The 26,480-nt window shown below is 44.5% G+C and overlaps 1 protein-coding gene across 22 annotated transcripts in view; it reads right to left on the reverse strand.

Annotated features, from left to right (window-relative positions):
• The window catches only part of OBSCN (obscurin, cytoskeletal calmodulin and titin-interacting RhoGEF), a 287,341-nt gene that overhangs the window by 151,160 nt on the left and 109,701 nt on the right, over positions 1-26,480 (reverse strand). For 11 of the 22 annotated variants that reach the window (XR_008309945.1, XM_053262303.1, XM_053262302.1 and 8 more), the window contains exons 40-53: positions 25,727-25,993; positions 21,253-21,516; positions 18,360-18,626; positions 17,347-17,610; positions 16,360-16,623; positions 15,919-16,182; positions 15,100-15,363; positions 13,808-14,071; positions 13,002-13,265; positions 11,559-11,825; positions 10,863-11,126; positions 9,408-9,674; positions 8,317-8,589; positions 7,019-7,285 (exon numbers count right to left, since the gene is read on the reverse strand). Coding sequence is in view for 21 of the 22 variants with exons in the window: in XM_053262303.1 (XP_053118278.1) it covers positions 7,019-7,285; positions 8,317-8,589; positions 9,408-9,674; positions 10,863-11,126; positions 11,559-11,825; positions 13,002-13,265; positions 13,808-14,071; positions 15,100-15,363; positions 15,919-16,182; positions 16,360-16,623; positions 17,347-17,610; positions 18,360-18,626; positions 21,253-21,516; positions 25,727-25,993 (3,720 nt within the window). In the remaining variant the exon portion in view is untranslated. The remainder of the gene's footprint in view (positions 1-7,018; positions 7,286-8,316; positions 8,590-9,407; positions 9,675-10,862; positions 11,127-11,558; positions 11,826-13,001; positions 13,266-13,807; positions 14,072-15,099; positions 15,364-15,918; positions 16,183-16,359; positions 16,624-17,346; positions 17,611-18,359; positions 18,627-21,252; positions 21,517-25,726; positions 25,994-26,480) is intronic. The other 11 variants (XM_053262315.1, XM_053262307.1, XM_053262305.1 and 8 more) reach the window with 11 other exon arrangements.

The raw sequence follows: 26,480 nt of genomic DNA on the forward strand, positions 1-26,480 counted from the left end.
TTTATAATGCCTGGTAAAGGTTGAAGGTAGCTTCCACGTTGCTGCCTTGCAGATTTCTTGAACTGGGGCATTTGTGGGAAAAGCAGCTGCCAATCTTGTAGAATGAGCGCAAATGTTTGGAGAACGGAGATGTTGCGTCTCAAAAGCCAGCGCTATGCAGGCCCTAATCCATCATGCGATGGTCGATGAAGTAACTGCTCTTCCCATGGTACCAGGAAGGAAGGACACAAACAGTGATTCCGTGGTTCTGAAAGATGTGGACCTCTTTATATGTCTCTTAATGCAACAACACACATCCAACATGTGCCATCTTTTCTCCATCAAGTTTGTGGGATGTGGACAAAAAGAAGGGAGAAAGATGTCCTGTGACTGATGAAATGAAGAAGCCACCTTAGTACATACAAAGGGATCCAGGATAAGGTGTACAGATTCTTGTTGGAATATACAAAATGATTTATGAATAGAAAGGGCCTGTAATTCCAACACCCTTCTCTCAGATGTAACCGCTATCAGAAAAGCCAATTTAAAAGACAAAATTTGTATCAGAATGGATTTTAAAGGTTCAAAATGTGGAGACCGTCATGCCTTCAGCGCTGTATGTAAACTCCAAGTGGGAAAGCAGTGTATTGTTGGTGGAAAAACAAGGATGGCCCCTCGGATAAACCTCTTTAGGTGAGGATGTGCATGCACAGACTTTGCCGAAATGCCTGAAATGAGGCCTACTATTGAAGCTGCTTGCCTCTTAGGTGTGTTTGGCTTCAGGCCCTTCTCTAAGCCTTCCTGAAGGAACTACAGGATATGATGTATCAATGCTTCACCCTGCAGAACTGAATGGTGTGCTGCCCATCTTAAAAAAGCTCTCCACATACACTGGTAAATCTGATTTGTTGATTACCTACATGATGCCAAGATAGTATTCAACACCCTATCTGAATAACCCTGCTGACTCAATTATTCACCTCTCAGTTTCCATGCGGCAAGCCACAACCAGCCTGGGTTGAGATGTTGCACCAGGCTCTGCATGAGTAAGTCTGTTACCAGCAGGAAACACGGTTCTGTTGTCGACAGATACAGTAACTCTGTGAACCACAGCCTTCTGGGCCAAAATGGAACCGCTAAAATTACACTTGCCCGTAGAAAACATATCCTTCTCAACATACTAGCAGAGAACTTAGTGGAAACACAAAAAGAAGTCCTTTTGGCCATGGTGCTGACAGTGCATCTACATCCTCCATGACCCTGCAAGGGAACCAGAACATGAATCTTTGAAGCTGTGTGTTCTGAGGAGTTGCGAACAAGTCCATAAATGGCATTCCCCATGTCTGAGTCAATTGTAGGAAGACCTCTTGGTTTAGGGACCACTCTCCAGGCATCAAGTCCTCCCAGCTCAGCCAGTCTGCCAGGTGATTGAGATCCCCCTTGACATCATGTGCCGATATGGACATCAGATGACTCTCCGCCCAAATCAACAACAGGACCTCTTCCATGTGCAGGGATTTGGATCTTGTTCTGCCTTGCCAGTTCACATGAGCTTTGGCAGTCGTGTTGTCTGTCTATCAGAATGTGAGCATCCCATAACGGATGTTTAAATGCTCTCAATGCCAAGTGGATGGCCCTCAGCTCCAGCCAATTGATGCTGCAGATCTTCTCCCTGCTCTGACCACCTTGTGCTGAGAGTTTTTAGCAGTGTGCACCCCATCCCCTGATGCTGGCATCTTTTGTGACTATCACCTTTTGAGGGTCCAAGAACTGCTTGCCCAGCAATAGGCTTTGTGGTATCAACCACCACTGCATTGAGCGATGGAGCTGGTGAGGTAGGCATAACAGCAAGCATCACTTCCTGGCGATGGCCGTCTGATGTGGAAGGAGGAACCATTGCAGCTCTCTCAGGTGGAACCTTGCCCAGGAAACAGCCTCCAAGGTCACCACCATCAGGTCCAAGATCCTTGCAAGTGTCAGCAGAAGAACTGCAGGAGCTGGAAGCGCCACCCTTATCTCTGTTGAGATAGTCTGGAACCTGTCCTGAGAAAGAAACAGTCGATCTTGCATGGTATCGATCACCACCCCCAAATGCTGAAGCCTGTGAGATGGGACCATTTGACTTTTTGCAAGGTTTATGAGGAAACTGTTTTCCTGTAGTGTTCAAAGTGTCATTTGCAGGTTGCTTTCCGCTGTCATTCTTGAATGTGACTGGATCAAAAGGTCATCCAAAAATACAAATATCCAAATTTCCTGAAGGCAGAGAAAGGCCATCAGCAGTGCCAGTACTTTTGTAAAGACCCGAGGGGCCAATGATAGTCCAAATGGAAGGGCGTCATATTGGTAATGCTTTCTGGCATACTTGAACCTGAGAAGGTGGATGCTGCTGCGATGAATCAGTACATGTAAGTACACCTCCTTCAGGTCTATTGAGGATAGGAAGTCTAGGAGGTGCAGCGCTTCTGCCACTGATCGGAGTGATTCCATCCGGAATTTTCCCCATTTGACCCATCTGTTTAAATACTAGTACAGCCCTTTCTTTTATCCCATCCTTTTGGGGGACGGTGAACAAGATACAATAAATGCCCCTTCCTGGCAGTGAGGCACCGTTTCCACCACTCCTATGTCCACCAGATTTCGGATGGCCTTTTTTTAGTTCAATGTGTTTTGTAGAGGAGTGAGGGGAGTTGGAAGGAACCTATGGGAAGGCAGGGCATCCAATTCTATCTTGTACCCCTTCTGAACTATGTTGAGGACCCACTTGTCTGTTACGGAAGCCTCCCATGCATGGAAGAACTCCGACAGGTGGCCCCCCCAGCCTGGAGAGTCCCGAGTCATAGCTGCTGCTTGGTTTGGTTGAAGGATTGTCTGGTATTGCCAAAGCTCCTGGAAGGGAAACACTGGTGATTTCAGGATCCCCATTGTGCTCTGGGATCCCTATCCTGGCCCCTGAAGGAGGGCCGGAAATTCCGAAAGGGCTGAAAAGGTTTTTTGAAACTCAGCTTATCGGGCTTGCAGATAGCATCGTCTTTCACTTATCCTTTGTTTCAACTAAAATGTTTTTCAGAGTGGAATCACCAAAATGCTTTGTGCTGTCATAAGGTACAGCAGTCAGGTTATTTCTAGAGGTGGAGTCCACCTGCCAGCTCTTAAGCCACAGGTGCCATCTGCCCACTACAGAAGCTGCAGATGCTCTGAACGAAAATCTAAGAGAGTCTAAATTGGCATCTGCAACAAAGGCCTTGGACTTTTGAATCTTGACCAGCTGCTGTTTCGTTTTTACAGTGTCAGCCGGTGGATCATTAAGTAAATCGTCTACCCACAATAAAGCTGCCCTGGCTACCATGGAAGCTGCTGTTGAGGAACAGATAGCTATGGAGGAATTATTGTGCACTCCTCTCAGTGCAAATTTTTCATCTGAGGGATCCTTAAGGGTGACCTCTCCATCCCTTGGCACCAAAGAGCCAGATATTAATTGTATGTTTGGCGATTTTAGTAACTCCGCTGGTTCCTGCTGGAAAGAGTAATATTGGTTTGCAATAGCCATCGGCTTCCTATTGATTGCTGCTAGTGGCCCTTCCTGTTTTACTGCTTCAGTGAAGACCACAGACATTGGCAATAACACACCCTTGAGTCTTGCCTTAGGGAATATGAGGTCCCCCTTAGCTGATTGAGCAGCCTCTGAAGCTACTTTCGATTGCAGACCACGGTGGCTAACACTCTCATCATAAGAGGATTATAGTCCTCAGACACAAAAAGGTGGTGTGAGACACTGCCCTGGTCTGGATCCTCCCCCTGCCCCGCACCATTCCCCTTCCTCCTTATCTGGAACAATGTCAGGGTCCTGATTACCACCATCTGCCCCATCTGGCTTCCCTTCAGGGTCAGCCTCCAAGTCAATCACAGGGGTTGGTGTGGCTTTAAGCTTATCTCGGTCCAATGGCCTTGGGTTCTGATTGCCTGGATCCCCAGAATCAGGGCCCGAAAAGTCTGAGGAATGCTGATCATTATGCTTACATTTTGAAGATAGATTTTTTTTACTTTTATTAGAATGTGAACCAGTGATCTGTTTCCTCTTTTTCTTGGCTTTTTTGGGGGGGGGGGATGGGCTGGATGAATCAGAAGAGGATGTGTCCTCAGCTGAAGAGACCCTCTTGTGTTTCCTTGATTTTTTACTCTTTTTAAAGGGTCTGATCTGCTGAATAGTATCCACTATGGCCTGCCACTCCCGGGGAACTGTCTTGGACAGGTTGGGATTTGGCTCTGAGGGACCCGCCGGTGGGGTGGGGGCTGACCACAAAAAGGAGAGATCTCACCAGCTTCTTTGTGTGTTCTTGGTCCAGGTTCCAGTTCCGATCTGCCCCTTCTGCTGGTGGTGGTGGTGCGGTTTTTGGAAAAACTGGCTGCTGAGGCACCTCTCATTTATTGGCCCCATTTCTCTCTGCTTGCGCCTTTTCAGGGCCTCCTGCAGCCACCACTATTACCTCCGACATTCCCCCGGCTCACCGCTCTGCTCCCGTGGCCAGAGGCTTGGCAAGAGGAACCGCCACCGCCCTTTTCAGCTCGTCCATAAGGAGCAATGGCGCTCCTGCAGACTCTCCGCTTCCTTCCTCGCTGCCTCTTCCTGGGGTGCTCTGGGACACAGCCCGAGGGCGGGAAATTTGCAGTGGCCTCGTCAGCATTTGGACCGGGTGGCGTTAGAGTGGCCGGTACCAATGCTTGTGGAGGAGGCAAGCCAGGGAATCTGGTAGGCATTGGGAAGCTGATTTTCCCTTCCCCTTCGGCAGCAGAACCATCTTATATCCTTCTGTGCGCTCCATGGCAGGAGGTGGGAGGACAAGAGAGAGACAGGAAGAAAGATTGGAAAGCTGAGAGAGGGCTTTTAAAAAAAAAGGTTAAGACTGAGAAAGGGGCTGAGAAAGAGTCAGTTAAGGGTAGAGAAAATAAAGAAAATACTCTGAATAGAAAAAGATTCCGGAGAAGAATTTGGAGCTGCCTGGAACTTCGGCGGACAGAAAGAACTGGGGAGGGGATATCCCCCTCTGGCTCGAGTAGGCTTATATTTTCTTTCTAGCTAATCCAAACTGCCCTGCCTTGGAGTTTGTGAGAGGGGATAACCCATAGAGATGTCCTTGACCCCAGCAGCTGAGAAACAGGCATTACATTTGCACAGCTCATCATCCTGTAGTTCTTCTCCGCTGCTGGAGAAGTGGGGCTACATCTCTCAGGGTGTGGATATAACATGCCTTTGCACTGGATGCCCAACATCAGTACAGCAGCAGCTGCCATTGGCACTGCAAAATAAATGGGCGTCTCCAGACCCAAACATGGCAGCAGCTTGTAAGTGTCAAAGAAGTCTCTCTATGGAAGCAGTAATGGGCTGGATGAGGGAGAATAAACTGAGGCTGAATCCAGGTAAGATGGAGGCACTTATTGTGCGGGGTCAGAAATCCAGAGACGATTTTGATCTGCCTGTTCTAGATGGGGTCACACTTCCCCAAAAGGAACAAGTATGCAGTCCAGGAGTGCTTCTGGATCCATACCTCTCCCTGGTATCCCAGGTTGAGGTGGTGGCCAGAGGGACTTTCTATGAACTTTGGCTGATATGCCAGCTGTGCCTGTTTCTTGAGATGAATAACCTCAAAACAGTGGTACATATGTTGGTAACCTCCAGACCTGACTTCTGCAATGCACTCTATGTGGGGCTGCCTTTGTATGTAGTCCAGAAACTCCAGTTGGTACAGAATGCAGCAGCCAGGTTGGTCTCTGGGTCATCTCGGAGAGGCCACATTACTCCTTTCTTGATAGAACTACACTGGCTGCCAAAATGTTTCCCAGCAAAATACAAAGTGCTGGTTATAACCTATAAAGCCCTAAACAGCTTCGGCCCTGGGTATTTAAGAGAGCGTCTTCTTCATTATGAGCCCCACCGCCCATTGAGGTCGTCTGGAGAGGTCCGTCTCCATTTGCCGCCAGTTCGGCTAGTTGCCACACAGGGACGGGCCTTCTCGGATGCTGCCCCGAGACTGTGCAATGCACTCCCTACTGAAATACGATCCTCCCCATCTCTGACAATTTTTAAAAAGCATTTGCAAACCCACCTCTTCAGCCAAGCTTTTTAATCTTTTTAAAGTTTTAAGTTTTAACCTGTTTTTAATTTTTAGATCGCCTTAATTGTTTTAAGATTTTTGTGTATGTTTTAACCGGTTGTATGTTTAACAACAATATGAGATAAAAGTCAGAGACAAAAGTTTAGGGCGGTGGACAAATTTAACAAATAAAATAAAATAAAATAAATAAAAGCAAGCACAACATAGAGGGACAGAGGCCCTCCAGATGTCCAGTGCTGCTACCTTATGGGATTTTCAAGCACATCAGAACCCATATGGGATTGTGCAAGCCTCCATCCAAATGAACAGGATAGGATAGTTTGCTTGGATGGCTCTGTCTTCTTACTGGATATCACAGCAGTTGCTGCAGAGTCTGCTGCTTATAGAGATTCTCTATAATTTTATAGAGATACATGCTCTTCCCCAATTTTGATGAAATTACCAGGAGGATTAGATAAGTTTTAGGTTTCTTTCCCCCATTGGAGTATTACTATCAAGGTTGCAAAATTTTGCTTTATTGCTTGTACTACCAGAAAAGAACGGATCACATATTCTAACAAGTTTCTGGGATGACAATAATAGTTGCTGAACCTTTGCCTTTTAAAAACTGGGATATCATTGTATGTATTATGATATATATCAACTTAATTGTGCTGTGATTTTCTTTTGTGCTAGTCTATGACCATAATACACCACCTGTCTGTCTAGGGCTATGGTGCCATACTACTGAACTGGGGGAAACAAGAGGGCCCTGCTCCCCAAGTTACAGACAGGCACCACAAGACGTATGGAGAGGTCCCCATCTGCATAGACCTAAAGAGCCACTAGAGGAAGACAACAATAGAGACCTTTTAGTGCAGACTAAGACATTTAAGGAGGAAGATTTAAAGGATCATGACTGTAGAAAAGATGCTCAGCATAAGTCCTACCTTCAACTGATAAGGTTGCTGTGGTTTTCTGATGCCCGATGTCACAGCTGTATTTACCAGAGTCCTCTGTTTTTAAATTATAAATCTTTAAGGTATGTATTGTTCCTTCTTGCTTGATTTCGTATTTGGAGCTTGGAGAAATCACCTGGGCACCTTTCTTCCATGTTGCTGAAATGTTGGGCTGGGAGATTTCGCATTTCAGGATAGCTGTACTGTCCTCCTGAAGCTCCTTGTTAACTAGTTCTTCCTTAAAGGTGGGAAGTGGGGCTGAAAATATAAACGTGGATAATTAAAAAAAAAAAAACTTGAAGGAACAAGCTGATACATTAGTCCAAGTAGCACATCTACCTCACGCAGTAGGTCCCAGACTCTAGTAGAAAGGAAGATTTTGCATACATATGGTGCATCTTGCAAATTCAGGATATAATAGTCATTTAGTAGCAATACAGAACTTAATATAGGAACATAGGAAGCTTCCACATACTGAGTCAGACCTCTGGTCCATCTAGGTCAGTACTGTCTTCACAGACTGGCAGCAGTTTCTCCAAGGTTGCAGGCAGCAGTCTCTCTCAGGCCTATCTTGGAGATGCTACCAGGGAGGCAACTTGGAACCTAGATGCTCTTCCCAGAGCGGCTCCATCCCCTAAGGCAGGGCTGCTCAACTTCGGCCCTTCTACAGATGTTGGCCTACAACTCCCATAATCCTTGGCTATTGGCCACTGTCGCTGGGAATTATGGGAGTTGTAGGAGGGCCTAAGTTGAACAGGCCTGCCCTAAGGGGAATATCTTACAGTGCTCACATTTCTAGTCTCTCATTCATATGCAATCAGGGTGTACCCTGCTTAGCTAAGGGGACAAGTCATGCTGGCTACCACAAGACCAGCTTTCTTCATGTTGGAATGAGATCTTCTGTCGCTCAGTATTACTTATTTGTTTAAAAGATGTATATCCCATGCCTCCACAAAAAGTCCCAGGGCAGCTGGAAGCCAATCATGATGAAGTTGCGGGGGTGGGGGTATTTTTTCCATCAGAAAGAAGGGTTCAAAACATAACCTAGGTGGACTACATGATGTGCAGTGCTCCACTGAAGGTGTGCCAGGGCTGCTGCCCAATTTGAAAAGCAGCCCTGACGGTGTAGTGTGCAACTGGTGCGCAATGACTTTCAATCGCTTCTGGGTAGGAGTAGGGAGCAGATCTTGATCCGGCTGTTCAGAAACTGAAGAAGTTTTCCGAGACACTAGCAGACTGTCATGTGCACTTGAACTAAACCTCTGAGGGTGACTGATTTTGCTCATTACCTTTCACTTTGAGCTGTGCCGTGGAGGTGTATGGTCCAACACGGAAAGTAATGGTCCCAGAATCCTGCTGGGTGACCTTCCTCAGCCTCAACGTGTGGACCTTTCCTTGCTCGACAGAGATCTCATTCATCTCATTGCTCTGGAGGGAGGCATCCTGCAGCTTCCACTCCACGTCCTTTGCATTCTCGTGAGAAACTTTACACTCGAAGGTCACATCTTCATCTTCAAACACCTCGGCGTTCTTCAGGCCCCTGATGATGGTGATGTCAAGTTCTGAAAGCACCACCACAATGTCCATCAGCAACAGGAAGGAAGAAAGTCAAGGAGCAAATGTTCATCATGTGACTTACTGCAATTTGAGCTGCTTTGTTCAGTTTATACAGGATCACAGAATTTTATACTTAAAACAGAATTCAACATCCGAAACACCTCAGCTTAGATGTATTAAGTTTAAGCTAGTTTCTAGCCTTTATGGTGCACCGATGGGCTTGAATATGTGGGGGCAACACCTGGGGAAAAATCACCAAAGCCGGAAAGAAACTGAGAAAGGAACTCCAAATAGTGGGGGGGGGAGGCTTTGCATAGCCCCTCCCCATGACTAGCAGAAGCAATGAGAAGTATGTAAATTTGCTTGATATAAGTAATTTGCACAGAATTCCGTTTATCTCTGCTTAGAATATACACTCACACACAATTCCACTCTATTCTACCCCCAGGATATTGCAAAGTAACATTGAACACAAAATTTGAACCAGTAAAAGGGGCACGTGCTACCTTGATTCCGTTGACACTCCTACTTTAGGGAGGGTGGCTGCAGCCGGGCTCCATAGAGCACCTTTTCCAGCTGGAAACTTGACTAAGTCCCTGGTGGGTAAAGTTGCTCTGTATTTGGATGGGAAGGCATGCCACAGCCTCCCTCTTCCCCAGGTAAGTTTTTATGCCTTGGGGGAGAGGGAGGAGGGGAAAGCAGGGAGAGATGCCAAATTGAGATTTTAGGAGTACTTGGAAAAGCCCTCAGCACTTTGGGGATGATCTCTAGGAAGCGACATTTGGAATCAGTATAGAGCAGCTCTGCACCATATGCCTCTTACCCTTCACCGTTAGCGTTGCAGATGTAGTTTGATCCCCAGTGATGCAAGAATATTCTCCACTGTCTTTAGCCTCCAGGCTGTGAATAAGTAGCTCCCGGCTGGTACCTTCCTGTTTCATTTCGTATTTGGAACCAGCATGAAGCACCACGCCATCTTTCCTCCACTCCACTGGTGCCTTAACCACTGTGACCTCACAACGAAAGTGGGCTCTTCCACCGGCTTCAGCTTTCTCGTTCTTCAGCCTTTGCTTAAATTCAGGCTGGAGGGCTGCAAAGTCAAGAAAAGTTGATTAAGGCAGGAGGCTGACTAAGTGCTCATACGCAAGGAGGGGAACCTACAAACCATTCCAGGAAGGCGAAACTCAGGAGCCTTCATGCTGTGGGACAAATTGTCATTTGACAATCCAAACAAGGCAAACGAACCAGAGTTAGCAACAATGGAGAAGCAGATCAACCGTGACATATTTTCTTCAAGACAATATTATCAAAGTTACAGCAATGTGAAACATCCTTGTGGAAAGGAATGAAGACAGTCCCAAATATCCATGGAAGACACCTAGTTTTCCATTTCCCAAGTTACTACTTTCCAGGTAGCCAGGAGGGACTATTACATGTATGTATGTATGTATGTTTATATTTATATTTATATTATATCACTATTACTTTGCATCTCTCCACACTCTGTAAACCCATGGCATTCACTGTGGTGGATTGCAAGGGACTATGGTTCAGGCAAGAGACAAGAGGTTATATTAACGTATTGAGTACTTCCAGTTACTTCCGGTAAAGGGGGTAACAGGGAGGTATGCTGCCGCCCCGATGGACTTTGAGAAAACTGGACACTGGTGGAGGGAAAGCGGAGGGAGGAGTAAATGCACCCTCCCCCTCCCTTAGGCAGACAGACACACCCGGTTCCGTGCACATCCCTATAAGTGAGCTATCCCAGGTGAAAGGCCACAAGTAGAACTTTCACATCCCTCCAGTGGAATCCACAAAATCAGCTGGCAAGCATGCCACAATAAATCAATCAAGCGTACAGAACTCTAGAGATGCATATGTGTGCGCAACCCAGCCTAGAGAACCAAATTCAAATATGTATTTCTGCCCTATCACATGCAGACATTTAGAAACATAGGAAGCTGCCATATACTGAGTCCGACTATCGGTCCACCTAGCTCAGTATTGTCTACCCAGACTTGCAGAGGGTTCTCCAAGGTTGCAGGCAGGAATCTCTCTCAGCCCTATCTTGGAGATGCTGCCAGGGAGGGGGATATCTTACACATCAAGTCTCCCATTCATAGGCAACCAGGGTGGATCCTGTTTAGCTAAGGGGACAAGTCATGTTTGTTACCACAAGACCAGTTCTTCTCTAAGAGAACACTTCTGGTTCTCTTAGTTATATCCCTTATTCAATGATCAATATAATCACCGACTGGCTTTATTTCACACATTTTACCATTGACAGTTAAGACAGCTGCTGTTTTCTGCTCTCCACATATACAGGTGTAACGCCCAGCATCCTGAATGTCTAAATCATGGATCACCAGCTCTGCAGCAGTGTCTTCCTGTCTCATTCGGTATTTGTTGCTCTCTGCGAGTGTCTTTTCTTCCTTCATCCACTGCACTGGAGCGCCTTTGGTGAGCTCGCAGTGCAACGTGACTGTTCCGCTTTCCATGGCTCCCACGTCCTTCAGTTCCATTTTGAATTGTGGTGGGAGGGCTGCAGAACACAAAACAAGTGCGTGAAGATGCAACAGTGGCAGCAGGGTGGTATACTAGGAAGGGCACAGAGGGACTATGCGGGGGCGGGGGGACAGAAAATGCAGCTGGGAACTTGTACTAAGGTCTGAGCCAGTGCTTGCTAGTTTGCAGTGGAAAAACTTCCATTGACTTCAGCAGGCATTGGCACCTGGCCTTGAATGGGAGATGGCACAACAGAACAATGAAAGTTGATCTCTGCATGCAGTTTATCAACAAACCAGAGACGGACATTGACACGTTTTTGAAATGAAGACAGACAACAGAAAGACTAGGAAAAGGAACACAGCCATGTAAAATGTACTTTAGGGATGATAGTGTTCAGATTCAAATGTAAGCCGACTATAAACAACCCACGTTGTCTGCACAATATGCTTTTATTCGATTTGATTACCCTGGACTGTTAAAGTGGCTGTCGTCTGCTGGCCTCCACAGGTGCAAATATATTCTCCAGCATCATTCAGGTCAACATCAGAGATCACCAGCTCAACCAATGGACCCTCCTGCCTAAGGAAGCACTTGTCACTTTCTCTGAGGACTTCATGCTCCTTACTCCACTCCACCAAGGCATCAGGCTTTGTCAGTTCACAACGCAGAGTGACTGTGTCACCTTCTGTGACTTCTTGACTGCGCATCTCTTGTTTGAAAAGGACAGGCAAAGCTGGAGGCATGATACAGAATGCAAGTACAGAATTATGAATTGGGGTGAATTTCGAGATGGAATGAAAATGTAGCAAAGAAGATAGTAAATGAGGAAGGAAGTTCCAGAAGGGAAGAGAAGCTATGGGGAACTGTGTCTTGATGGAGCTGTGAACCTACCAGAGGTTTTAAAGAAGGATCAGCCCAGGGTTTCTTAGCCCTGGGTCCCCAAATGTTTTTGGACTACAACTCTCATCATCCTCAGCCACAATGGCCTTTATCCACTGAGGATGGAGATGATGAGAGTTGTAGTCCAACAACATTTGGGGACTCAAGGTTGAGAACCCCTGGATTAGACACACTCATGGAGGAATGTCAATAGCTATGATCACTAAATGAAATCTCCACAAACAGAAGCAGCATTCCAAATGCTGGGGATAAAGAACAGAGGATGGCCATCACCTTTCTAAGAGCTTCCAAAGGCATCCGGCTGGCCACTCTTAGAAATGGAATGCTGGATTAGATGGACTTTGGTCTGATCCAGCAAGGACATTCTTATGACATACCACTGCAAGTAGCAGCTTTTGCCTCACCTTATGTCATTCATTATTTAATCAGTACATGTTACCAAATCATTCCGTTCCTGGCCATGCTCTTAGCAACAGCATTTCCCATCAGTGCACTGTCAAACACTGGACTCCTTCAAGCAAGCTAGCTCCACTTGATTTCCATCTGCTTGGTAGTTGCAGGAGCCAGTGCTTACTTGGGGAAGGGGATGAATTCCTACCCTATTATGAAACCTGAAATGACCAAACCTGAAATGCCAACAGACATGTAGTATACCCTAGGTCTGCAGAAATGGTTACTAACGCAGACACATGTTGCTAATAATGCATTACCCAGTGCATCACATATATATGAGAGTTTGTAGGTAGCCAGGGAAAGACTCTCATAGAAGACAAAGCGAAGGACACCAAAGAAGCAGTTTGAGGGAGGATCTGATGAAATCAGGAAGATGATGAAGGGGGTCTTCCTGCACGTATGCAGCTACCAGTTCACCATAGACCATATTTCAAAGGGAAGGGAGGTGGAGAAGCAGGATGACAAAATATGGGAAGGCAGACACAGATGAGGAAGTCTGTCTCCAAAATTGTTCCTTTCAGGAGCCTATGTAAAATATCTTTCAAGAATTATTTACCATTAACTCTTAAGTCAGCCGTGGTATGCTGGTCTCCACATACACAGGTATACTCTCCAGCATCCTTTTCATCTGGACTGTGAATCAGCAGCATGGAAATGGTGCCTTCCTGTTTTATTGTGTACTTCTCACACTGTTTGAGAATCAGCTGCCCCTTTCTCCAGTCAACTGGTGCCACCTTAGTCAGCTTACAGCAAAGAGTAGCAGCCTCACCTTCAGTGACCTCCTGGTCCATTAGTTCCTCTTTGAAAAGGGCTGGTAAGACTGAGGGCATAACACATGGAAGAACCATCAGCATTTAACACCAGTGGTTGCTGTATGTCTCAAAAACATGAGGGGAAATCCACAGGAAGAATAAAACAGAAAACCAAGGTGAAAGAAATGTGCACAATAGGAACATCATAGTGGAACATCTATGAATGAAATTGACAACACCTATATCGAGGAACAAATTTCATTCAAATATCCTTTGAGATTAGGATTTGATTTCAATTTTGGCTGTTCAAGCTGCTATGAAGCTCTCAGCTCAGTTTTCTGTAAGCTTTCAAGTGGTCTCATCACAGTAACTAGAGTTTGGAGTGGGGAGGAATTTGGAGAAGACCTAGCTGGTCTTGTCCTATTCCTAGAGAGAGCAAAGAATGCAAGGGTGCATGTGCAAAAAATAAAAATGAAATGAAACCATAAAAAACTAAAAATATACAAACAAAATATAAAAATAAGGGGAAATGTTAAAGGGTCGAGACAGCAAATTATTGCTTGAAACTGTGGAGTTTCAGAAGTGACACTAGAAAAGAATTTTTTTTTACCATGCACAGTTAAAGCAGCTGTTGTCTTCTGGTCCTCACAAACACAGGTATAATCTCCTGCGTCCTGCAGTTCTACATGATGGATAACCAGCTCAGCAGTAGCCCCCTTCTGTATCATTGCATACTTTTCACCCACTTTAAGGAAGCTGTGTCCTTTCTTCCATACTACTGGAGCATCTTTGCTCAGCTTGCAGCATAGTGTTACTGTTCCTCCTTCCATAATTTGTTCATTCTTTAGCTCTTCCATGAAAAATGGAGGGATTGCTGGGGGGTATAAAAGAAATAGAATATATGGGGGGAGTGCCCTCCAAAAACCAGTACCAGATGGTAACCATATTTTGTGTGTTATGAATCAGGCAACAAATATATATATATATTAAGGTTTATCTTCAGATGTCATAGAACTGCAGCAGGATGAGGACTTAAGGCTGGTAGAAAGAATCAGGAATCCCAGGCAGGAGCAGGATGGAAGATGAAGGTTTTAGGACAAACAGGAAGAATAGTGCAAGATTGGTGGAATAAGAACCAGATTTTAGCTCAAGATAGATACTACGGAACCAAGTCAGAAGGAGGTGAGGGAAACGTGGATTGGCAGGATGAAGCCTCTGCTCAGGTAGATGCCTATGTACATACTGCACAGGAGACCCACTGGATTAGAGTTGTTGTGTTTTTATAGCCTACCACATCTACTTTTTAATTTTGTATGCAAAAGCCAAGAAAAGAACTCTGGCTGCCACTGTAGGGCATGGGTGACCAACTTGAAACAGCAGTAGTTTGTGGCACTTGTGGACCGAAGCGGGAGGAGCTATGGTGCTGACTCAGGTGGCAAGCAGGCCTGGACAGCCTGCTTCTCCTGCCCTGTGCCGCTGTCTGCGCCAAAGCTCAGCAGACTAGAGACAAGGCTGCTTCAGGGCACTTGAAGCTGCCTCTATACTGCCCTACACCCCTGGACACCATTGCTGCAGAGGTGAACTGTTATGGCGCAGGAAGCATTTCCAGGCAGGGCTTTTAGCTCAGAATGGAGGGTACATCGGCTGGATTCAAGCCAAAGTCCATGCAAGATATTGGGGAGCACTTCACACACCAATTGGGTTTTTCATTACATGTTAGAGCCTAGCCCGATTTATGTCAGGGTAAAAAAAAAAAAATCAACTTTTTGCATTGTTTGTGGCGGGGTCAAATTTGAACTCACAGTAAACCCACAGTAAAGCCTGCTGTCTGGAAATGCTCAGGGTGAAATTAGCAAAGTTGGTGGTAGATTATGAGGGGCTAATCTGCAACACATAGTTTACCATTGACTGCCAAAGTAGCTGTGGTTTGTTGGTCTCCACATATACAGGTGTAGTCTCCCATATCCTGAAGATCCAGGTCATGGATCACCAGCTCTGCACTGACGCCTTCTTGCTTCATGACATACTTTTCACTTGCTTGGAGCACTTGGTGCTCCTTCTTCCATTCCACTGGTGCAGACTTGGTCAGCTCACAGTGCAGTGTGGCCACACCACTTTCTGTGGCTTCCATGTTCTTCAGGTTGCATTTGAAACGTGCAGGCAAGGCTGAGGATCACAGAATGAAAACATCGCATTTTAAAAACAAGTATAAAGACCCAAGAACGGCTCTGCTGGATCAGGCCGGAGGCTCATCTAGTCCAGCATCCTTTTCCCCCACAGTGGCGTACCAGATGCCCCTGAGAAGCCCATAGGCAAGGGCTGAAAGCATGCCCTCTCTCCTGCTATTGCTCCCCTGCATCAGGTCTTCAGAGGCATCTTGCCTCTGAGGCTGGAGGTGACACCTCGTTGGCATACAACACTTCCTGTCCTTGTGATTTAGATTAACTACCAGAGCCAATGGGAAATTTCACAAGACATTTTTGCCCCACAGAGAATTATCTAATGGCAATACCACTGAAATGAAGCAAAAGCATGCCATTTATTTCAACAGCTCTTGTGCTGAAGAAACATTGATAGGCCGTGTCCAACAATCCACAGAGACAATACCACAGAAGTGTTATAGATCTGAATGACAAATGCTAATTTATAGATATTAAATCTAACTCCAGAGAATAAGCATTTAATAGGATTGTAGGTGACCATCTGTTTAGGTTGCTTTACCATGCACGATCAAGGAAGCGGCTGTCTTGTAGTCTCCACAGATGCAGGTATATTCAGCATTATCAGTCAGCTCCACATCTTGAATCACCAGCTTAACAACAGAGCCTTCCTGCCTCATTTTGTATTTTGCACTCTCCTGGAGCAAACACTGCCCCATCATCCACTCCACTGGAGCGACCTTAGACAGTTTGCAGCAGAAAGTGGCTGTTCCACCTTCCATGGCTTCTTCACCCTTCAGGTCTTCTTGGAAGAGGGCTGGCAGAACTGAGGGACGCAACACGTGGAAACCGTTAACACATAGATACATGGTACATATATTAACTGTGGTTGACATGACAGTGGGATTGAGGACCAGTTCTGACAGATACATCACATACAAAACACACACACGGGAGAACTGATGGTAGCAAACGATACACATAATTCGACATTTGCTATTACCATGAACTGTTAAAGCAGCTGTGGTTTGCTGGCTGCCACACACGCAGGTATAATTGCCGGAATCATCCTCTTCCAGGTTATAGATCACCAGCTCCACCGCAGTGTCTTTCTGCTTCATTTTGTATTTTTCGCTGGGCTCCAGCAACTGGCTGCCCTTCTTCCATTGCACTGGAGCACCCTTGTTCAGCTCACAGTGCAGAGTCGCTGTCCCACTTTCTGTGGCTTCTGCACTTTCTAATTCTTCTTTGAAAAGCACAGGTAGGGCTAAGGAACAAGTATCACCAATATTTTCATATGTTGTGCTATTGTTCTTTTCAGCTGAAATAAAGTCACAACACTACAGACATGGACTCAACACACAAATATTTGCTAAACCACTGGTTGTCCCATGCCCAGACAAACTAGGAATAAGTAAAGGAAAACAATAGGGTCCTCCAGTAAGGAGAATAACTTAAGGATACCAAACATGCTCAGGAACTGTGGTTTTCAATTCCAGGGAACCTTTTCTATATCAGTCTGTCTGCCACCAAACACTTGTGTGTTGCAGAGATTCTGAAAGGTATTCTAGAGCACACATGTTGGGCTCTGGTCAGGCCTTCATGGTGATACCAAGTGACCCTGTTAGTGTGATCTAGAACACATCCAATGGGGAAGCTTGGTAGTAGCTGAGAACCTGTCTTTCAAAGAAACCTGTCAGCTGTTACAAGTCTTCTCATTAAGGACTCCTTGATAAGCTTCTGAAGAACTCCTGGGTTCACCAGAACACAATTTGAAAACCACTGCTCTTGAACTAGCAAAACAGCAAGTAGACCAAGGGGATAAATGAGTGCAGCGACATGCAACGGAGTTTCCACTGACTCAGAGGAAGATCGGGAGACAAAGCACATCACAAAGAACAATCTGACATCAATCCAAGGGACAATGCAGAAGGGAAGACCAGGGTTTCCCAGACCAACTCAATGTTTCATGCAGGGCATTCTGATTTACCGTGCACTGTCAGAGTTGCAGTGGTCTTCTGGTCACCACACATGCAGGAATAGTCTCCAGCATCTTTAGGTTCTAGCCTGAGGATAACAAGCTCCAAGACAGCACCTTCTTGGCTCATTTCATATTTGTCACTCGGCTTGAGTGTCTTGTGCTTCCTCCTCCATTCTACTGGAGCGGCTTTTGTCAACTCGCAGTGGAAAGCCACACTCTCACCTTCTGAGGCCTCTTTGTTCTCCATGCCTTTCTTGAAGAGGGCAGGGAGAGCTGAGAAGTTTAGAATGAACAAAGTATATGAATGCTAGCATCTGGACAATGCAACTTCCTGGCACAAATACTGGAGGAACTGGGGTGACTTTTAGGCTGTGTATCTGAAGCAATGCTAAACCCTCCACAGGAAAAAATTTTATTTGCAGACAGGAGGAAGTATAAAGTTGTACCTTCACAAATCTCTTTGCTGATCCACAGCAAAATAATCAACATACCAGTAGAATCACTACAAACTTGTACATAATCTAATTTTATTGCATCAATATTACTTCAAGGAATATGCCCTGTTAGATATATAAACCATACATGACAGGCAACAGATGTGCAATAGGAAGGCAGCATTAGAGAAAGGACAATAGGGCAGAACCCCCCTTGTGTGGAACTTCATTTAGCCAAAGTCACTGTATGTACCTTTTCCCCTGTGTTAAATGAATCCTTGTGGGAACAAAACTCTTCTTTTTCTGAATTCTAAAATGTTATGGCTGCTCCCTTGGATCAGGGCATAAAAGAGATCCTACTTCATCTATAAAAGTTAGTAAACGTCCATGGGGCTGTTATGGCAAACTGGAGCCCCCAGGTTCTCATATTTGATTCCCCAGATGGCAGTTGCCAAGTTTGAGAACCCCTATCTTACAGCTACACAGACAGAACAGATGAGAAAAGAAAAATATGGATGGCTGTTCTCCTGATATCACTTGTTCTGTATCTGACAATGGGAAATAGGGGGGGAAAAGCCTTCCAAGTACCATTCACTGTTAAGGAAGCCGAAGTCTTCAAGTCACCAAGCGCGCAGCTGTACTCTCCAGCATCTGCCAGTTGCAAGCTGTGAATGACAAGCTCCGCCAGGATGCCTTCCAGCTTCATGTCATATTTGTTGCTTGGCTTGAGCACCTGGTTGCCCTTCCTCCACTCCACGGGAGCTGAAGTCTTGGTCAGCTCACAGTGCAGAGTAGCGGCTCCCCCTTCTGCAGCCTCCAGGTTCTTCAGCTCTTTTTTGAAATGTGGAGGGAGGGCTGAAGATCACAGAGCACATTAAATACAAATGGTCATCATAGCTGGGAGACTCCAGGAGATCTGCCTTATCCACCAACTACCCTACTATTTACATTATTGGCTTATTTGGCAACTAAACAGTTAGGAGGTATCTGTTCTGGAAGAAAACTGAGGTGTTCCTACTGAAGCTTAAATATGCCATGTTACTAGAAAGAAATCTGGCCTCCCATTTCAGTTTTGGGTCTTGAAGCCGGACAGTGCCTTGTTCCTTGAACTTCCCACATACAGGGACCTGGTCATCCTGCTGTGGTTTGATGGTTGGATTAATCCCTTAAAAAGGGATTGCATTTGAGGTTTACTTTGCATGTGAGTATGGCATGGCTATATCGTCACCATACAACGAACATAAAGAGATCTGGGACACAGAACTCAAATTGCAAAACAACAGCTCCAATTACTATGAACAGAGTGAAACAAGAAAATGAAGTATAATAAGAAAACTGTACTTTGAATTGATGAATCATGTAAGAATAGTAATAGTGAATATTCAAATATGAGATAAAAATACTAGTCAAAACATGAAATACAGTAAATATCTGACCTAGTTAAAAAAAACACGCTACACAATACAATTAATAGTATATACACTATCATTACATAACTCACAACAGAAACATGGTGAATAACTATTTCGAAAAGGTTTATCAAGTGTCCAAATGTTAGTCCCATGTTAATTCTTATAAAAGCAAGTGGTATCTTCAAATGTGAAGAACCATGTAGAAAAACTTGGAGAACATGTAGTGTATCCTCTTTGAGGAGAGCTTCCAAATCTTTCCTTCTGTAGCAATATATCCTATAAAATATTTTCATTGTGTTCATAGTGACTGGATTGGCGTTGTAATTCAATGGCTATATCTTCTGCAGAGATTTCATCATGTGCTCTACCAGCCACATGCATTTTCTTTGTTTTTGCAACTTGAGCGTGTTCTGACAAAATGTGAGCATATAAAATATGCTTGGGAGAAGTGATGTGGCAAATGAAGACTGAGCCACATTGAACAGCAATGGAAATCTTATTCTGGAGTTATGTACTGAGTGACATGCTAATTTCTTGATTGGGCTCATGTTAGGTTAGAGATCATGTCATGTTTGCAACCGTAGATGAGTACAACTTTGTTTCCTCAATTACCCTTCAAAAAACACAGTGCAGTCTCCTCAGGCCCACTGTGCTACTTTTGGCTTCCATGCAAGAAGGCTGTGAGTAGGTCTCTCCCACCCTGCCACCCAAAAGATTCCATTTGTTTCCATACTATTCAGCCTCTAGATCTTACTCCTTTCCTCTATACTCCCCCTTCTGCCCAGCTCCCAGAATAAAATATACTGTGTATTTATTTTTTTTGCATTTTACTCTGCAAAACAACCCTGTCATTAGCTTGATCATTCTGCAAACATGTGCGATTCTTTGTGCTCCTAGTGAATCTACCACTGATGACTTTGTTCCAGCTTCATGTCAATGACAGCAAAAAAGAAAAAAAATCCTATCAGGAGGTCATTCCTTCCCACTCATGCTCGCTCGCTCTGGCCGCATCCACATGTTATGTGGAACAGCAGTTGAATAGGCCTGCAGTTCCGTGGACGTTATGTCTGAAAACTGGGAACCTCAGTCAGGTGCAGTGACAAAAACAAGGGTTCAGAATTGGAACTTCAATCCTGAACCCTCGGGTTGTAGTGAGGTTCGTCACTGTTCATCTCCGCAACCCAAGGTTCCAGGCAGCCTGTGATACGTCTGAATTTAGAACCACAGGCTGCTGGCCCTGGAACCAGAATTGAGGCAGAAAGCTCCTCCCTAAACTCTGGCATGATTGGCTGTGCTCAAGAAGGAAGCCCACACAGCCAGCTCCCCCACCTCTCTGCAGTCTCGCTGTCTGCAGAGAGGCAGCTCTTCTGAATGTCTGGATTCAGATGGGAGAAGTGTGGGGAGCAGGAGGCGCAGAACCACAGTTCCATTGGACCCGCGGTTCTGTGTTTCATGCAAAGGCTGCCCATATCTATCTATCGTGAGAGAGAGTGGGGGAGAGAATGGGTAGACTGGGTTAACCACTGTGAACCTCTTTCTCACAATCCAGTGGTCCACCGCTGTTCTGCTCATCGTGACAGCATCCAAAGCTCACCAGAACAGTTAGTAAGGTATAGTAAGACCATTTGGTCTCCAAAATAGATAGTGTACCACTCAGAACTACAGCTCGGTGTAGTTTATGGGAGAACTATATGTTTCCGTGTTTCACCTGGTTTGCAGTTGTTATTTGTTCATATATACACTGTGGTAAAATATACTAATTAGAAGAAAAATATCCCTTTGCAATTACTTTCTTTCTTTGCCACAGGAGCTCACCAATGACTTGCCCTCTAATGCTATGCATTAATTAAAGTAAAATTATTCACAGCAATTTTAGCACACTGTTGGAGGGAGAGATCCTTCCACACTAATATGTCTAGGGGGAAATAAACAGGACAATTCCCCCTTATAAAGTGAATATAAATATCACTCTGGAGCAGAGGCTTATATATCAGGTGACCTGAGAAGCTAGATGTAATGACAGATTATACGACGTTGGCAACCTCACATTCCTACGTACGTCTACTTACCACGCACAGTTAGAGATGCAGAAGTCTTCTGATCCCCGCACACGCAAGCATAGTCTCCAGCATCCTGCTCTGTGATGTCGTGGATGGTCAGCTCTGCAACATTATCCTTCAGCTTGATTTTGTATTTGTCACTCGGCTTGAGCAGCCTTTCACCCTTTCTCCACTCCACTGGGGCAGGTTTGCTTAATTCACAGTGCAGGGTGGCCAGCCCACCTTCTGTAGCTTCTTTGCTTTTGAGCTCTTCTTGGAAACGTGCAGGCAGTGCTGAGGAGTGTAATATTGACAGTGAGTGTGTCATGACGACTCACATACTCCAGAACCCATGGACACTCCATCAAGCACAATCCTGTTAAGCCCCATTCAAGTCAATGGAGGCTTTTCAGAGAGCAGTGCTTTGCTGGTAGTGCCCAGTGGCTTCCTTTCCCCAAGGACAGAACCACATTTAAAACTCTTCTGAAAGAGCAATGCCATTTCACAATATGCCAAAAATCAAAATGTCAAAGGTTCTGAAATCCCCGAACACTGATATTTTACATTTCAATTTGACCTTGACATTTGACACATTAAAAATCCAGCTTTGGAACCATTAATGTAAAAAGGAAATGTTGGCATATTGCTGCTTTCTAATATTTCCATTTTTTAACAGCATTTGGCAATACAACAAAAGATAACATTTGAAGACAAAAAATACATACATTGAAATGCCAACCCCAGGCATTTGCTGAAATGAAATAATTAATGGCTATTTCATTTCATTGTATTTCAGAGTACAACCATTACACACAGAAAATCAACACATATTTCTCATCACAAATAATTCTTTCTTGACAAGTATTCAACATCCCCACAAATGAAACAGAGATGTAAACATCACACAAAACATCAGTAAAAGAAGGAGAAAATGCTGCCAGCAAAGATTCCTCCACCACCACCACCCCCGAAATGGAAAAGATCATGAATCCTATAAAATTCAATGGGGAAACTTCAAGAAGAAACAGTAAAGGGGAATTTAAGCAGCAATCAGCTGATACAATAGAATTAAAAAGAACTATATCAGAAGCAGAAAGCCTGATAAACAATCCTATAATAGAGAACAGCTAAAGAAGTGAGTCTTTGACTATAAGTCTAGGGAGGGACCCTTATTTCTAAGTAAGATCTGCAAAGATTACTGGGACTTCTTTCCACGTAAGTCATGATAAGGATCAGGCTATTTGCATTGTTACAAGGGTCAGACATGAGTCTTTCACACAGAACTGCAATTTCCTTGTATTTTGCATGTCAGATCAAGCATCTAATCTTTCCAACACAACCTGTATTGTTGGACTTTTTTTTAAAAAAAAACAACAACTCCATTCTGTACACACATTTTAAAATGGCTTGATGCAAGTACAGGAATATAGAGCTAGAACCAATCCTGAATGCAAGAAAAAATTGAGAAAAGTCACCAAGCTAGGATGATGTATATTGTCTTCAGCCCTTCAAAAGCTTCTGCAATTCAAGAATGAACAAGCAATTGGCCATATGCAGATTTGTACCACTGAAACATCTGCTTCCTTGGAAACATCTGGTTTTGGCCATTATCAGGCTAAACTGTAATGGAATATGAAGATAGGCAGACTGTTGATATTTCCCATAAGTTTATGGATTTGTGTCAATATCCTTTTGACCACATTTGTTGCCTGACAGGATGCTTTCTAAGGCCTTACATAAATATCTTACATAAGACAATCCTCTAATATGCTGTGACTCTTCACACAAAATATTTCCAGGACCTAAAGTCTTGAGTATTGCCTAAAATGGCCAATTCTGAACTGCTTTCACCTCACCTTTTTTCCTTGCTGCATGCAGCTGAGCTCTAAGTGAATGGCTACTTCCATCTGAAAGAGGAGTTGGTTTGCTTTCTTCTAGCATCCATGGACAATGAGAGACATCTGTCTTGCATGACAATTGGAAAGCTGAAAACACCCTGGCAATAAAAGTGACATGTGCAACTGTAGAAAAAACAAGTATCTATGGAAGCTCTCATGAGTTGGTTGATTTCCTCTAAGTCAAACTCTACTATATGCAAAATGATGAGTTCTCTGGACCTGCTCTGCACCTTTTACTGGAAATCTTATCTTCTATACTGTACCGTTAAATTAAAATATTTATCTACCGCTTTTCAACCAAAGTCCCCAAAATGATTTACATAGAAAAATAAAAATAAAGAAATAAATATGGTTCCCTGTTCCCAAAGAGCTCATAAGATAGATGCCAGCAACAGCCACTGGAGGGATGCTGTGCTTGGGATGTATAGGACCAGTTGCTCTCCCCCTGCTAAATAAAGAGAATCACCACTTTTAAAAGGTGCTCCTTTGTTCAGTTAGCAGGGGGAAATGGGAAAACTATTGATAAACTGGCAGCTGCGCCTCCAGAATGAGAATTCCTTTCCAACATACTCTTACGTTCTTAAAGCTTGATTTTAAGAGCCTCCATATCAGCAAATTAGCATTTCTGATGGAGCACAGTGATCACTGGGCCAAGAGAACATCATAACCAGGCTAAGGTCCAGCAAACCAATACAGGACACCCTAGTATGGGTCAGTTACCTTATTTGGGACTCAGGCAGCAACAAAGGCTGTCATAGATGGCCTCAACGAAGCAGAAAGAAAAGGATGCAATGGGATGAGATGACAGCCAAGGGGCAGCCAGCATGGAGACACTGGCATGTGATTGATGCTGATGTGTAATGGCACAGACCAACTCAACATGCCTCACAACGATTGCCAAGATAATTTATAACCAGTATATTCAATTTCATTCACCATTGCTGCAATGCAATTAGAACTGGGATTTTAATATATTTTTGGAATTTTCCAGGTAAAAACTCTACAGGTTGGTTTTCAATCCATTTGAACTTAAAGGGCTGTTCAATTTTCACAATTCTGTGGAACATTGGCTCTCTCTCTCTCTCTCTCTCTCTCTCTTTTCTTTTTCTTTTGGCATTTTGATCCTGCAATAGGAAATAGTTTGTGAAGGAACAAAGATGGTTTCAAAGAAGAAAGTACTCCAGAGTTGGAGAAAGACTGAGCAAAAGCAAGGAAGGTAGTTGAAAGCATTGGTCAGAGATAGCTGGATTATAATGGTAAGGAATTGTGACGTTTTGGACCAGTGGGCAATCAAGAATGAAGAATCAAGACAGTACTCTACCAAAACCATAGCATCCAAGACACCACACTTAAATGACTTAAGGAATCAAGCTTCCCCTCTCTCACAGGTGCTTCATACATTTCTACCTTTTCCCAAGATCATGGCTCTATCTGTAAGGGATGGTTTAGGAAGTGATAAAGTAGTTACCACTGGAGTTTTCAAGATTTGTCAGGATAAGAATCTACTAGAGATGGTTTCAGGCTGTAGAGGCCAGCCCCACTACAAAGGTTCAAGTACATTACTGAAGCTCTTCAATTATTTGGATTCATGTAATGGATCCTTCAGTGCTGGCAGTCAGCCTTTCAAACACAGGAACATAGGAAGCTGCCATATACTGAGTCAGACCATTATTCCATCTAGCTCAGTACTGTCTGCTACACAGACTGGCAGCAGCTTCTCCAAGGTTGCAGGCAGGAATCTCTCTCAGCCCTATCTTGGAGAAGTCAGAGAGGGCACTTGAAACCTTCTGCTCTTCCCAGAGCAGCTCCATCCCCTGAGGGAAATATCTTACAGTGCTCACATGTGGTCTCCCCTTCAAATGCTACCAGGGTGGACCCTGTTTAGCTAGGGGGACAAATCACGCTTGCTATCACAAGACCAGCTCTCCTCTCTCACAGGTGCTTCACACATTTCTATCTTTTCCCAAGATCATGGCTCTATCTGTAAGGGATGCCTTTGGAAGTCAGATGCCCTCATTCAGTGCACCCAATTCCCCATAAACCATCCATCACCAATTCTCTACTTGCAGAAACCCCAATTTGCCTTTACCATGCAGCTGGAGGAATCTGCCCCCAGCAAAAGAAAGGGTGAAGGGAATTTCCTTCACTTATACACCTTTTTATTCCAGGGATTTCTTCTTGCATATGTGGGTCAGTACTGAAGCATCAGACCAAGAAAATGGAGACCTCCAAAGCACCACCAGCAATCAGTCGAACAGGATGAAGCATCCTTGACACTGCACAGGTGTGTGTGCCATTTCATTTATCTGGCATTGTGCAGAGAAGTTGTTCTGGTGTTGCAGGTAGATAACACAAGTGCAAATGTTTATAGCTAGGTCTTAAGTGGAAAACACTGGCAGTAGTATGTAGGATGAAGTTGGACTACTCTTGCCAACACGAGAGAAGACAAACAAATAGCAACGTATTTTAACAAACACCAACAAGGAAACAGACAGAACGAAAACAAAGGAGAAAAGCAATGTGTCAAAACAACACAACAAACAAAGAAATATTGACAGAGGGAAAATCCTTAAACATCACTGTTGTAATGTGGAACATTTGGTTACCATGGACAGTCACGATGGCCGTTGTCTTCTGGTCTCCGCAAACACAGGTATAATCTCCTGTATCCTCCACTTGCAGATCACGAATCAGCAGTTCAGCTGCAATACCTTCCTGCCTCATCCTGTACTTGTCAGTCTGCTTGAGAGTTTGGGATCCCTTAGTCCACTTCACTTCAGCGCCAATCTTGTTCATTTCACAGCGCAGAGTGGCTGTAGCCCCTTCTACAGCTTCCCTATTCTTCAGTCCTTCTTTGAAAAGCACGGGCAGGGCTGAGAGGATGGCAATAAGGACAGAGTGCAAAAAATAAACTGAGGACGGAAAGGAATCTGAGTTCACTGCACATTTACCCTTTCATGCAACCACGGGATTCTCATCATTTAGTGACTGCAAAATGCATCACCTGTTAAGGAAACACTGGTTGCTTGAACCTCCCTAGAGAGATGAAACACAACGATGGAGAGGGGAGATGTGGAATTTAGCAATGCCCCTAGATGAATAGGTGCAGGTCAGGGTGGTACCAGGGACCCCTGAATTCTAATCTGCCTACAGGGATTTTCTCCTTTTATATACTCCCCTGGCTTCTTGAGTACCTCTTGAGTTTCCTGTTCATGGGATGGCCTGCCCCACAATAGTGGAACTTTATTCTCACAAATATTCTGAGAAAGAACATTTTTCTTTAGAATGATTTTTAAGGCATCAGTTGAGTTGGCTGTTGATGGAGAAGTTAGCATGTGTTGCAGTTTATTGTTTTAATGA

The sequence above is a fragment of the Hemicordylus capensis genome, chromosome 6 (genome assembly GCF_027244095.1).
Source record: "Hemicordylus capensis ecotype Gifberg chromosome 6, rHemCap1.1.pri, whole genome shotgun sequence".
Taxonomy (NCBI): Eukaryota; Metazoa; Chordata; class Lepidosauria; order Squamata; family Cordylidae; genus Hemicordylus; species Hemicordylus capensis.